The sequence below is a fragment of the Anser anser genome, assembly GCF_964211835.1.
Source record: "Anser anser genome assembly, chromosome: 1".
NCBI lineage: Eukaryota > Metazoa > Chordata > Aves > Anseriformes > Anatidae > Anser > Anser anser.
In genome coordinates, this window is record NC_139720.1 from 180,092,075 (window position 1) to 180,107,538 (window position 15,464).

At 37.2% G+C, this 15,464-nt stretch overlaps 1 protein-coding gene across 1 annotated transcript in view; it reads right to left on the bottom strand.

Annotated features, from left to right (window-relative positions):
• VWA8 (von Willebrand factor A domain containing 8) overlaps nucleotides 1-15,464 on the bottom strand; it is a 195,797-nt gene that overhangs the window by 26,401 nt on the left and 153,932 nt on the right. Inside the window, exons 38-39 of the mRNA XM_083811017.1 lie at nucleotides 4,210-4,318; nucleotides 3,801-3,957 (exon numbers count right to left, since the gene is read on the bottom strand). Coding sequence (XP_083667143.1) covers nucleotides 3,801-3,957; nucleotides 4,210-4,318 — 266 coding nt within the window. The remainder of the gene's footprint in view (nucleotides 1-3,800; nucleotides 3,958-4,209; nucleotides 4,319-15,464) is intronic.

Below are 15,464 nucleotides of genomic sequence, written 5' to 3' on the forward strand. Positions count from 1 at the left end.
CTAATCCTTTGGCTCTCTCCTAATCTGCTTTCATGTTTGGGACATAAATCAGATGTTCTGAAAACTGTGATCAAATTCTAAAGGTTTTAGCGTTTAGTGGCTCAGGTGTTGCTGTATGTACATACAAAGATCATGAGTGCCTATTCATTACTTCACTGTTGGAGTATTTTAAACATATCACAATCCACATTTTAACGCAAAGGTTAAGTAAAGACACGCTCTCAAATCTGTTGTTTAAGATTTATGACTAGTCACTGTGTTTCAAATACCTATGTTTGTACTTCATAAAATGACGAAATCTTGAAACAAGCTTTAAATGAACGTGAATAAAAATGTGCTCCCGCACAAAAAATGAGTCATGTCACTGAACTCTATTCTGTCCAGACATCTAACAGAGAAAGCAACATCTGCACTATAAAAACAGAGACATGCTTCTTCTGTAAATTAAGACATCTCCACTTAAAGTTCTTTTGTTCTCAACATTGTATCTGAGCAGATATTCTTAAACTGGTGAAACTCACAATTGGAATGTAATTACAGAGGTTTAACAGTGAAGTATGAGCTAGCAGACAGATTGATATGCTGGATGTGTGCACCATTTGATAATTTTGGTGATCCAGCATCATGTAGTGTGGCAGCAATCTTGTATCTGCCCATGCTACCATCCACCATGTGTCTGCATTCAGTCCTGAGCTAAAACATATTGGTCTATCCATGCACAGCTTATTTCAAACACAAGCACTTCATAACAGCATAATCTTACTCACACTGCTTTGAAAATACTAATTTTTAAATGAACTGTAAATTATTACTGTAGTATGTATAGGCTAGTCATATTTCAAATTCCATTTTTTTTTCATACCATGACAAGTTACTTGCCTGAAATATATACTCTACATGAGAATGAAAACACCGTAGGTCTAGATCCAAATTGCTGTCTAGACTATCATAGAATCATAGAAAATCCCGAGTTGGAAGGGACCTATAAGGATCACCAAGTCCAACTCCTGGCACCACACAGGTCTGCCCAAAAGTTTAGACCGTGTGACTAAGTGCACAGTCCAATCGCTTCTTAAATTCAGACAGGCTTGGTGCAGTGACTACTTCCCTGGGGAGCCTGTTCCAGTGTGAAACCACCCTTTCGCTGAAGAACCTCTTCCTGATGTCTAGCCTAAACTTCCCCTGCCTCAGCTTAACACCGTTCCTGCGGGTCCTATCACTGGTGATAATGGAGAATAGGTCACCTGCCTCTCCACTCCCCCTCATGAGGAAGTTGTAGACTGCGATGAGGTCCCCCCTCAGCCTCCTCTTCTCCAGGCTGAACAGGCCCAGTGACCTCAGCCACTCCTCATATGTCTTCCCCTCTAGGCCCTTCACCATCTTTCTAGCCCTCCTCTGTACACTCTCCAACAGTTTAATGTCCTTTTTGTACTGTGGTGCCCAGAACTGCACACAGTACTTGAGGTGAGGCTGCACCAGCGCAGAGTAGAGCTGTACAATCACCTCCCTTGACCGACCAGCAATGCCGTGCTTGATGCATCCCAGGATACGGTTGGCCCTCCTGGCTGCCAGGGCACCCTGCTGGCTCATATTCAACTTGCTGTCAACCACAACCCCCAGATCCCTCTCTGCGGGGCTGCTCTCCAGTGTCTCGTCGCCCAGTCTGTATGTATAGCCAGGGTTGCCCTGTCCCAGGTGCAGGACCCGGACTACTAAAGGACTAGACCTTTAATAATATTAAAATCAAGCATCAAATTCTTGTTGTGTTTAGTATTACTCTGTATTTTTCTATTTTGAATTATGTACTGATGTAGTCATTATAGCCAGCTATTATTATTCATTAGAGGCTGGAAAACACAACGTTCAGTGCTGTACACTTAAATTTACTTCACAGCTGCTGCCAACCGAGCTTGGAATCTTCACATCAACAAAGAAAATGTTTCTTTAAGTATCAAACAAACAAAAAACCTCACATGCAGTTTTACTTTGGTAGAATCCACAAAGATCCACAATGAAAGCCAGTTCAGAAAAATACCGCATCTATTCAAGAGTAGTTGCTAACTCCATTCTACTAAAATAGGGCAATTTCAAATGTTTTCTGCTAGCCAGTAAAGCAATCAAAAGCCTTTGTAATAAAATTATCCCTACCAGATAATCATATATAAGCAAAACAGGGAAATTTGCAGTATCCCTTATTTTTTTCCTTTAGCCCGAGGACTCCAACCTCCCTTTTCCTAACTTTTATCTGTTAGTTTCCAAAATGACCCAAAAAGTACAGAATAAGAATCCAAGTCAAACGTATCTTCAGAATAGGCTACATTTATTGCTGTTACATGCCAGTTTACTGCTTTTAGCAGGACATGAACTGTTATCTCATGTGCTGATACTCAGATTTTACAGAACACAGCTGCAGTGCTGCCATAACATGCATCAGTATCTACGAATTTCCCCTGTCATGGGCTTTCGAAAGCATCATACAGGCAGCTAGAAACCCACTCAAGCATGACATATGTATAAATAGATGTACGGTATCCAAGACCTTACATATCAAGTGGTTTTATTATGGGACAACTGATAGGCAATTTTGTAGAAAGAGGATTAAATGTAGCCCTCCATCCCGCCTTCCTAAAACACCAGGAAAAAAAGAGAGCCCTGCCTCCACCCTGAAAGCAAAGCCTGAAGTAACTACTTTTAGTTTAAATTTCTGGATGTTGCTTGTGTAAATTACATAGCTATTAAAAGGCATTTTCCTGTACAGAACCTCTTCCTGTGAAACTCTGGTATAATCTGCACATTTTCCCTGTCTTTATTAATCACTAATGTTCTAATGAATATGTTAAATGCTCCGGGAAATTTAGTAATAAAAACAAGATTAAAAAAGAACCTTGACCTGAATGCAATAGAAAAATTGCTGGTTTTAAATACACTGATTCATGTATAGCATGTGCTCTATGCTTGAAAGACTTTTTATTTATGCCATTTGCTTCAACTGATGTAATCTCACCTACTCCTTATAGTACCCAAATTTGTCCCCCTATTGGGAATCACTTTGTTAATGGCAGCAAAATGTGAGCTGATAAAGCTGATTCTAAATTTATTTGCTCTGATCTTTTAATCTGTCTCGTATTCTCTTCTTTCACACACATATTCACATTGCAGTTATGTCCTGGGCTGAAACGTAAAACTCGTTTGGTGTGACTATCAATACCCTTAGTTTTTTTATGCCAAGTACCAGAGTTGACCTGAAATTTCAGACAGTGGAAGAAATGAATCTCTGTGCATGGTATGAGAAATACTTGGTTAGTAACCCTGTGTTACACTAATGCAGGGAAGATCAACAGTTCTCATAAAAGTGTCTGTTGAGATCTAAGAGTTCAAATCATCTAACCAATAGGCTACAGTTATTTCAAAAAGAAGCAATTTGCTCATAATAGACCATTTCAAAAGATATTTGTTAGGTGACCAATTCCTCACAACATGCAACCTGTGTTCACCATAATTCAAACAATTTTCACGTAATAGATCCCTTTTTAAAAAAGATAAAATATTCACATCAGTCTCCTTATCCACCTAGCTATGTTTTACTCTACCAAACTGCACTGTCATTTCAACAATGTGGCTTAATTCAATAAAACATTGTATACATCCTGTCCAGAACAGTTAAACACATGCTGGTAAGCTCTGTTAAATTATAATGATCAGGGTAAGGTAGTTGCTAAATGTAGTTAACAAAGAAAATTCCTTTCAGTCATGTTTATCTAGTTCTTTTGGAAAATGAAAGGGAAAATAAAGACTTTCACCTCTGTTTAAAGGCCTTTTCACCCATCTCTCGAGCAGCTCTCTTAACCTCTTCAGGAACAGCATCCTTTTCAGCTTGCGATATTTGGTAAACCTTATGGCCAGCATCCAGTCGATATGGCCCACCCTTGCCACCTAACCCAGCAGTGTCTCTCCCACCTGGGATAGTAGAGATAAAAAATAAATAAATTAAGAATAGGCATTCAATAAGAAAATATTTTCAATATGTTTCAATATATTTTTTCAATATATTCAATAAGAAATATTTTCTGCATTAAGTAAAATATCTCTAAGCAGAGAGTAGGCTCTAGGCTCTAAGCAGAGAGTAGGCTTGTATACATCCATTTTTGACTAGTACAGCCTCTCTCTTAGCCATCCTTCCATGAGGCATAAAAAATAATGAATGAAAACCTGTTCCACCAGCCCAAGTATTTCCACCAACATGAGGCATGTTGTTTGGATCCACTTTTCCATGCTTGGGGGAACTGACATCCAAACCACTGTCCCTCTGAATGGTTATCTGTAAAATAGAAAATAGAGCCATAAATCTCTTTTCTATCAAGCAAAACCACTCTAACAACAACCTACTAGGTTTTTACTCTGCTCCTGAGAGGCATGTTAGACCCACATCAGACCTCAGAATACACATCTCAACCACTCAGCACATTCAGATCTTGCCCACGCTAGAAAAATAAGTTATTGATAATAACTAACATAATTTGAAATTCCACTGTAAACAGGTTCATCTGCAGTCTGAATACTTCTTGTAGTATAGGCAACACTTGTATGTATATCCAATTTACAGATTTCATGCACACCCAACTACAGCTCCGCATTCTTTATTGATGGGCAGATTGATCATCTTTCCGTGAACAGTGACTAAATAAATGGCATGTTCTTCTCATATTACACGTTCGTGTAATCCTTAACTTCCCCACCATGACCACAAATCTACAGCAGTGGGTTTTCTACTGCAAATGCCTGTCCAGTGACAGCACTTTCCCCATCAATTTACCGTACCGCCAAAGGCTCAACAGCTGTCAGATGGTCAAGACTGAGTCACTTTAGACGGCTTGGATTTAAGTGGGTGAGTGAAGGTAAAAATAGTTTATCCTGTTATAAACTCTGAGTCATGCAGTGAATCAATGATTCATGTGTAAACTGCCCTTCAATTACTACACTTCCATAATTTAATGTCAGTTTACTATTATATGAAATTCAATGACAGATATAAAAGCGATGTCTTTGTATCTAACCTCTATAGATTAACTTTCTTCTCATTTACCATAATACATTTATATCTCTGATGAATTTCCATGCCCCATTAATGACAATTTATTGCCTTCTCAAAAGTTCACTGGCATTATGAGGGTTTTCATTGGAACTGTATAGCAGTTTAATTCCTGAGTTCACTGTCTTGTAGACCCAATACTGACATGAATTCCATACATGTTTTTGAACTGAAAACATGTGTTCTAACAACAGTGTCTTGGCAACTATCCAAAATATAATTTACTTCCACTTTACAGAATTGATATTAATTCAAAGAGGTACAATACATCCTCTGTGAATCATGTCATTAGTGTAAAATCAAGATCTAATCTGTTAAATTACATTAATTTAACATTTGTATAGGAAGAAAGACACTCAACCACAACAGCATGTTACCCTTAGGGGTCTATACTTTTTTGGTTTAAGAGATTTCTTCCAAAAGAAACAGTTCTTTTTTTCTGTACAACTGGTAGATTTCAAAACTATCAAAAACACTGAGGTAAGCAATACTCACTAAACTTAGTTCAAAGTAAAATCATAAAATCAAAACTGTAGTGTCAGCTTCAAGAATCAAAACAAAATATTCTGTAAAGATAGACGATAAAATGATGGTAAATCCTTTACATTTTCATCCTTCTGGGTTGTAGAAAAAATGCACAAAATTCTGCAATAGAAAGCTCCATGAGGCAAACATAGTTCGTGAAACAGATACCATATTCTATTTTTGTCGAGTTTTTCTACTGACAAATTTTACTAAATACTACTATTTTGAAATACAATTACTGTTTAAATTTTAGCAGTGAAAAGTTTAGTAGACAAAAAAGCTGTTCACATAAATTTCTGAAATATAATAAATTGTTCACAGATTCCTAGTAGATATGTATTAGGTTTCAAAGATATATATACATTTTACAACAGTTTTGATCTGATTAAAACAGGTATTCTTAACTTTGAAACAGAATACGGTTAATAGAAGATCTTTTATTTTAAAATGACATTCAACTTGTTAAAAGGACAACAGAACATCCTACATTCTATTTCCATTAAAATCTTGAAAAAAAACCTGCATGGGAGAGAGAGAAAAAGAGACTAGTGGTACAATCTATCACAGCTTAAGAATGTATCCTCCCTACTAATTTTTTTTCTATATAGTTAGTAGTCTAATGGGTAAAATATTTGAAAATTTAAGGAAACTAGAATGGAATAACACCAGCAGAGGTATAAATATGAAGGCAGTGAATTCCAGCAGTTTTACACATCTCCTTGTTTTTTTTACATAACATCTATGCGAACAAAAGGAATATTTTAACAATCATTTTTTGCTGATGCTGGATTGCTTGTGTAATTTATTTTTTATTTTTTGAAATTACCACACACTTAGAAACTATGCTAAATTAGCAAACTATAGAGCCTTTGGGAAAAACAAACAAACAAACAAACAAAAAAACAAACAAAACAAACAAACAAAAACTTCTGGATATACTCTCTCAGCTCTTCTTTGAGCTGTTACTTAATGCCATTAGTGACTTATCTGTTTTTTCTCCTCATCATTCCTCTCTCCACAGTAGAGTTGCAAGGTAATTTTACAACTAACAACGTCTCTCTGCTGTGAAGTTTTTATTTTTATTTTAATTTTTTTCCTCTAGAAAGTAAAAATTAGATTAGCAGACAAATAGAATTGAAGATATATTTTAGAAATAATTAAACAGTAAATCACTGAGTCTGGACATGAAAGCAAAGGAAGGATGAGGAAAAAAAATGAAGAAAAAAACTTTTGGACAACTTTGTACATTCTTCAGCATGACGTGTAAAGAGATGGAAAAGCCAAAAGCCATAGATAAGTCACCCCTCTGAGGTTTGAAGGAATTCTTGATGTTAGAACTGTTGGAAAGGTAGATTTAAGGGTGAAGATCCAACACTATTCTGAAGCTGGCAACTGAAAGACAGAGAGAAAAATCTAGTTTGCCTGGAGTGAGAAGAAAGACAAGAAAAACAAGTATCTGAAACACAGAAAAAGCTCAAATATATTGAAGAAATCTACACTAACTTTTCCAAGCTTGTCTGATTGGAATTTCTAAAACTACTAAGATTTCTCTTACTGTTCTGTTGGGTATCTTCCAAATACATATATAAACTGCTTGCTCAAAAGTTGACCAGTCCCCTCATGCATACTCAACTTCTAAATCTGTTGTAAGATTTCTATCAACTTTGCTTCTTTCAGTGAAGAGTTTTGACTCAGCTTCTCCTTTTAAGAGAAACTTGTGCTCTCTTTATATGCTTTAACTGCACTGAAAGGCTTTATTCAGTATCGTGAAGTATCACTTAATGCCGTCTGTTGTGCATATTACAGCTCTGTAAAACAACAGATGAATTCAATCTAGAAACATTGAGTTTCAGCTATGAGGTAAGGGTCAGAGTAGAATAGCTGGAAAAACAGTGATAGTGCTTTCCTTCTAAGGCTTCCTTTTCGTTTCCAAAATAACCACCACTTCCAAAACTCTGCATGAATGTTTTAATTGTGCATTATCTAAAATTGTTTATACATTGGTGTTTATACATTTATACATGATTAGAGAAGGAAAACAATATTCCTCTGCCTGTTTAGGCAGGTTCTTCAAGAAGCAAAACTGCCATGCTCTGCAAGCACTAGTGATAGGACTAGAGGGAATGGCCTCAAGTTGCACCAGGGGAGCTTCAGGTTGGAAATGAGGAGACATTTCTTCTCAGAAAGAGCAGTCAGGCACTGGGACGGGTTGCCCAGGGAGGTGGTGGAGTCACCGTCCCTGGGGGTGTTCAAGGAAAGGTTGGACGTGGTGCTTAGGGACATGGTTTAGTGGGTGATAGCGGTGGTAGGGGGATGGTTGGACCAGATGATCTTGGAGGTCTTTTCCAACCTAATGATTCTGTGATTCTATGATACAAATGTTACTCTCATCTTACTTTCTGAAGGCCAAGGCCCATGTTTTCAATAATCATCAATGATCTTAGTCCCTGGTTTACAATCTTTTTTTTTTTTTCACTGTATTATTTTCTCAGGCACGTACACTAATGGGTAATGGGTGCATTTGAGAGGACTTCGTGGACGGAGACTCTGCAGGTGTTCCAAAGTCAATGAAACAAACAAACAAAACCTGAGAACAGAAAGATGCTAAAGGAATGGGTTTTACTGAAAGGACAATGGTACGAAGAAAGAGCTTGAGAGAAAAAGAAATGAAGAGAGAAGAGCAAATACCAAGAATTGTTAATGCTTTGACTTAATTTTCTGGTCCTGCCCCTTGCCTCATTCATTCCCTACAGCAAGGGCAGCGAGGCGCAAATAGATCTTAACACTCATTTTACATTGGACGAGAGATACACATTATCTGAACAACGTGCTCAATATCAGTTCCTTCTAAGATACATGAACGCATGCCAAACAGCTTTACACGGTTACACTTCATTTGTTTTTTGGATATCGCTGGGATTCTAGGAGCCAACTGAATAAGGGTAGCTGATAGAAACAAATTCACTTTGGAAACTAAATAGTCTTATCATCCTTCATATAATAATGTAAAAAACACAGTTAGGCCCAGAGAAGCCAGCTACAGGATTTAATGCACTCAGCAACGCAATGAAACCAGGTGTTTCACATCTGTATTGCATTTATGCTGAACAGCTATTAAATGCATACTGACCTGTAACAGGGGTCACTATGAAGAGGAGGCAAAGGTTGGTTGTTTTTTCTAGAATTCAGCTAGTTGAGCAGACTATGGGAGTTAAAGGGAACTTACATTTGTAATAACCAAATCTTAAACTACGTTTTGAAGTGGATCTAGAACTACTTTCATGCCACATAAGCAAATGGGAGATTGCATTCTATTGGATTTTGATGTGAAATGATCCGATTTAATAAAATAAACTCTTGGAGAGCAAGGAATCACTGGCATACATCATTGAATGCAAGGCCCAATTTTAATATTTTATTCATCCCTCTATAAAAGACTGAATTTGTTGAGAATTGCACAGCTGACCCAAATACAACTTGCCTTGCCTCTACAAGATACTGTCACAACTATGGGAAGAAAGGAGCTTGCAATAACCCATTAACAAAAGTGTGTGAATTATGGAGAGGCCTGCAGTAGTCTATTATTAAAATGATTATGTCCTACACTTACATCAGCATTTCATTCCAACATATGCAGTGCTTTCATAATTACATACTTTCTTTTTGAGCTCAGAATTCATTTTACTCTCATATCTTAAAACAAATCTCTCAGGCAGTATGAGTAAAATTGTTTTAAAACATTATCAAATTTAGTTTCAGCTGGTTTTGTACAAGAAAGCTTAACAATATTTTAGCACTCAGTGTACTTATTCATGCACTGCAATGAAACTGAGAAAAAATGCCTTTAAAAAGAAGCTTCCACACCTCAAAGGCAGTCCCAAGTAGTCTGACTACATATTTCTGTATCTCAACAAGTGTTGGTTGCCCTCAATTTGCTTGTGCCAATAAAATAGACATAATAAAAGAGTCAACAGCCAGTCTTCAGCATGTCTGATGACAACAAAATTATTCTATTGGTTAACTTTTTATGAGGTGCTTTCAATAAGCTATTCAAAGTACATCTAGACTGCATATATCTTAATATTCAAACTTCTCTATTATTAGCATGCTTGTAATAGTGTCTGTCCAATTTAGTCAGCAAAATACACAATTCAGTATGCCAATTTTTCAGTCCTTCAAATTGCAGTGTTCATGACCTTCAAGTCTGCCATCTTCTCACCTATGCTTTTGTCCTGGTTCCAGTTAGGACAGAGTTAAGTAGCTCATAGTAGCTGGTAGGGTGCTATGTTTTGGATTAGGATGAGAAGAGCGCTGATAACATGCTGATGTTTTAATTGTTGCAGAGCAGTGCTTACACCAGGCCAAGGACTTTTCGGCTTCTCGCTCTGTCCTGCCAGCGAGCAGGCTGGGGGTGCAGCAGGAGCTGGGAGGGGACAGACCCAGGACAGCTGGCCCAAACTGGCCAAAGGGGTATTCCATACCATCTGACGTCATGCTAAACAATATATAGGGGTGGCTGGCCGGGGTGGGGGGGCCGGCTGCTCGGGGATAGGCTGGGCATCGGTCAGCGGGTGGTGAGCAATTCCATTGTGCATCACTTGTTTTCTTACACATTATTATTGTTAATACTATTACCATTATCACTATTATTATTATTATTATTGTTATTATTATATTCCTGTCTTAATAAACTGTCTTTATCTCAACTCACAGGCTTCACTTTCCCGTTTCTCTCCCCCATCCCAGAGAGGGAGGGGGGAGGGTGAGCGAACGGCTGTGTGGTGTTTAGCTGCCAGCCGGGTTAAACCACAACAGCTTTTTATGTCCATACATCAGCCCCTTATTGTTCAAGTCTGTTAAAATAAACTGATGTCTAAAACACCAGAAATTATCTCTGGGGAAGAGACAGGGAAAGAGATAGTGAATCTCATCTCCTCCTGCATAGTCACACTTGAAATTCTCTCTATTCCTGGGATTTTCATGCAGGAGATATAATCAACAACTTTCAATATTTTGGATGCCCAGAGCTTCATTACAGTCTTGTAAGACGTATATTGTCTAAAACAAGGGGCAGAGCACGTACTTAGATTTAACAGCTCTCAGAAAAAGAACTCATGGTTATAGGTTAGGAAATTTCATTGAGACTTTGTAAGCAGAGGTCAGATGAGGTCGAAAATATTTCTAGCTATGAATAGGAAAGTAATAAATGCTTTCAGTAAAATGTGAACTACTTTTTCCTTGATGCAGTCTGGGATGCATCTCTGGTGAAGACTGACTTTTCTGTTGGAGCCATTCCTGTCGCCCTACCCTGTATATGACACGCTGCTTCTGTTCAACACACTAAATCGGCTAGAGAGTAAATGGCCTTTTAATACAGCAGCTTACTTCAGCATTCTGATTTCGTTAACTTCATTAAAATTCCTGAAAGGCAAAAGATGTGTCAGTGCCTCCTATTCAGGAGTGCTTGCCAGAAAAGCTCCTTTGCAATGTTCTCAGCAACAAAGGCTCATTTCTGCTTGAGGATTGGTGAAGAAACACTGGCTTCTAACGGAGGAGAGCTGCCCCATGCACAGGGGAACAGAACTTTCCGCTGTTAGTGTTAATGCTCCTGGCACTGCCAGTACAAACTCGTATCTAGTCCACTTACACAAGATACAATGCTTATTTTAATAGTCTGCATACAACTTTAAAAAAAGAGGAGAAAACAAGAAAAATATTCTAATTCCAAGCTAACATCCCACAGATGTAAAGGGATCCAATTTGTATTTATGGACTACAGTTACATCCTCAAACCTCTCCAAATTAAATTTTTCTTATCCTATCAGGTATGTTAAAACAGACCTGGTCATTCCTTACAGGATCCTGCATCTTCATAACAAAGATAGATGGACTCACAGCTTAATATAGACTAAACATACACGCACAAAAAGGCAGAACATTGTTTACAAAACACAAGTAAGCAAAGTCTGCAGTATTTACAACTGTAGAGAATATTTACATAGGAAGATTTTAAGAAAGAAGAAGCTAAGGTGACCAAACAACAATTGTTTTCACAAGCACTTATTAGTAATAATAGTGCATCATTGGATGTTTCTTACTTTTTTGAAAAAAAAAATAGGAAAAAGAATGTGTACATTAAGGTTGGAGGTGCAATACAGTTCACATGACTTAAGTGCTTAGTTTAATGCAAGGTAAGGACATGTGCAATAGATTAATTAGTTACAAGATCATAACATCCTGGAAAGCAGACAGGTATAGGCAGATTCTAGACTAGCTAGATTCCATTCTTCTTTTACTCTTTTCATCATAAAGGGAAGAACCCTGCTAAGATACAAATCTGAAGATAATCACTCTTCTCCTAAAATACCTGGGACACAGAGGGAAAGAATGAATGTGCTATTTTGCCTTGTCATTAATATACGGTATATTAAACAGGGTAGTTATAGTCAATGAAGAATATGTACACATTTGCCATACACATAAGCAATTGCTGAAAAAAAAAAAGAACTCCAGATCCTTACATAAATTTAAAAAACATTAAAATAGTATAAAGCAATTAAACTATTGACGTTTTCTTACATAGCATTCTTCCTTCATCAGTACTGTGGACAAAGATTTGTCATATGTCAGGAGATTATGCAGGGAAACAACCGAATATATCTTAGACTTCTGTCCTACAGGTGATTTAAGAGATACTGATTTGCTCACCAAAATCTGGAAAATCCTTCATCATAACCATACCTTATTATGAAAGAAGATTGACTTTGTCTGTAATGGAACATGACTATTCTCCAGGTGAAAAAGGCATCAAATAATCCAACCCACAGTGGCACAAAGGATTAGGAAATGTTTTCCACAGAATGCAGAATGTATTTTAGCAGATGTGCAAAGGAGTGATTTTTCCCTGAAACTAAACCTTTGTTTTGTTTTAGCTTCCTCCCTAAGCCCCATCAACAACCTTAAAACCTCAGTGTTACCCTGTGCTGTATTTAACAAGTCACAAGAGCTTCCTTTCCTCCAGTACATTTTTTTATATCAGTAGCATAAATGAATGCACTATTTTCTCGAAGAGTATGGGAAAGCTCCAAATCAAGGAAATCAATGGTTAATCTGCCTGTTCCATGTTGTTTTTGCATTCCATTGTAAAACTGATTCAACCAAAGACAGAAAAAATCAGATTTATAATTTGTTTACATAAAGCAAGCGAGAGAAAGACAAAAACAGGCCAAAAAAAATCTAATTGCTTCCACTACTCTTACTTGTACCGTATCATATTCAGTTTTTTTCAATGTTCTAAAAGTTAATAGCACAATTTCTATTCATATCAACAATGCAAAATTGAGCCCACAAGTCGTCTTTCCACAGAAAGGAATATTCAGTATTAGACAAGACAATAATCATGTATGCAATTCCCTCTGTCTTCAGTTTTTTCCTGAAGTGAAAAAACATTAATGGCACTGCAGTATAAAATACATTTAATAGGCTTTAGTCATTCATTTTGCTTCACTTTTATTTTCTATCTTGTCTGCAAAACTTTGCAAGAATTCAAAATAAACTAATGAAGCTTCATGCATTATCTGACTCCCAGGAACACTTCTTTCGAAAAGTAGCTTTTAAAATTTATACAGGCATCAAACTTTCGTCTCAAATAGCAAACCCACATTGTAACTTTAATGCAATTTTAGATCTGTAAAATACAAGCAAAATCAACACAAAAAGAACACTATTTAACATGCAGCCACTGCTGGTATAGGTCTTCATTTGAACTAAATGCTGTCACTCTTAAGAATCAGCTCAGAAACTCTGCAGCAGTGGATGCATTACAATCTATTGTCCGTGAATACATACACTGTGACTTAAAAGCTAGATAAACTAAATGAAGTAATGATAGACTTTCATATATTTTCTTCTCTATCTAAAAGATCCTCCGTTATGTTAACACCTGTGGAAATTCCATTTTCATCTGTTATTACTGAAAATTGCCATGTCAATTATTTTCAACTATGAGATCACCTTTTAAGTAAACTACCAAATATGATCAGAGCAGATAGTGTCTGGCTTGATAACATCAAGGCTCTCCTAACATCAATAAACTTGGAGAACACTGAATTTGATTTCTTCTGGAGTATATAAACAATCTACAACTAGAAAGAAGGGATAAATGGATTATGGTGACAGTAAGGAATATTCTGGACAGAAAATTGCAGGGACATTGCATGGTCAAAACCAAGTTGAAAAAAAAATACATGTGAAAGCAGAAAAGCTTTATTTTCTACAGATCTAGGACTTGTCAAATCTGTCCTTAAGAAGCAGAAATATAATTTATTAAAGATAAGTATATTGTTTTGGGTTCTATTTGAAGATAACTATGATGTTTTGGGTTCTAAAAGAATATTTAGCACCACCATAACAGACCACATGATTTCAATTGTCACAGCATTTGTCCTCTCATTAATCAGAGAGCAAGTTTTCTAAGAGCAGAATCATTAGCCTGGCTCTGACAGCAGCATTTCACTGGCGTTAGGAGCTCTAGCACATAAGTCAGCAATGTGCACTGCTGCAGACTTTAAGATTCAAAGGCTGCTGTGCTGAGATATTATATTCTCTCCCATGAGGGCTGTGGTCTTTCAGAGGAAATTCAGGGGAAGAAAGAGGAACTTTGTCCTGGATCAGCCTGCTCTAACAGGAAGCTAAGGTTATTTCCATTCCTCCTCTTTGTCTGTCCACTCTAATTAGGCTGGAAGAGCTTCAGGAAAAGGAATGTATTTTAGAAGCGTTTGCATAGTGCTCCTGACAAGTGCCTCACTTCAACTGAGGACATTTATATGAGAAAAAGTAGCTGACAGAGAACTGATGACCTTTATTTGAGTTTCTTTTCCCAGTGGAGAATTTTAGGGATGTGAACTTTTCAAGCTCCATGGGTCCCTGGCTGTCTAGGCTCATGTTTCCCCATACTCAATGCCTTGTTCCCACTTTGTTAGAATGAATCATGCAGCCCAGGAAAAGGTCACAGAGCTAAACCCACACTGTGCCCCATGCCTGGCAAAGAAGCCCAAAATGCAACCCCACTGAGAACTGCTAGAGGGCAATGAATAGTTGGGGCTGGAGTATCTGGGTCTCATGGATCTCAGCACTGCAAACACTTTCAAATTATTTTACAATCCAGTTATTGATTTATAATCCAGTATTTTACAATCCAGTTATTGACTAGGTAACACTGTCATCTGCAGTATTTCAAGATTTTCAGGACCCTGCGCAAGACTGCAGAATGCTGGCATATGGTTATTCCGAACTTATGAAAACACTCCTCTGCGTATGTTTTTCCTAATTTACGAAGTTTGGACCTATATATTTAAGGCGACCAAAATCACTGTTATTGGCTCACTGATGCCCTCATGTGGACAGAATAGCCACTTGGTCCACAGTAGAAAAATAACTTGAAGCATTGAGTGGGGCAAGGACCACGCTTGCTAAAGGTTATGCTTTTATCACAGATTGGGAACTGCAGTTTTGCCCAGATCAGTCTTAACATCAGTAAAAGGCTGGAGTTTTTTCAAAATGTTCTGAAGTACAATGACACTTTTGAAAAAACAAACAAAAAAAACCTGCCAGTATAAAGTGAGTGCTGAGCAGTAAATACAAACAAGTTCGGAACACTGAAATTCCTGAATCAATTATACTTAAGATAAACATCCAAGCTTAAAAATAAACTTGATCAGGAGAACTTGCATTATCCTAAATTTTCAAGTACAAACTGAAGCCTCAGAAAATCAAAAGAAAAAAGAATGATTTGGATAAAAGCAAAAATATTAATTCCCTTGAAAGGTAAGTCATTGTATGGTTGTGCATG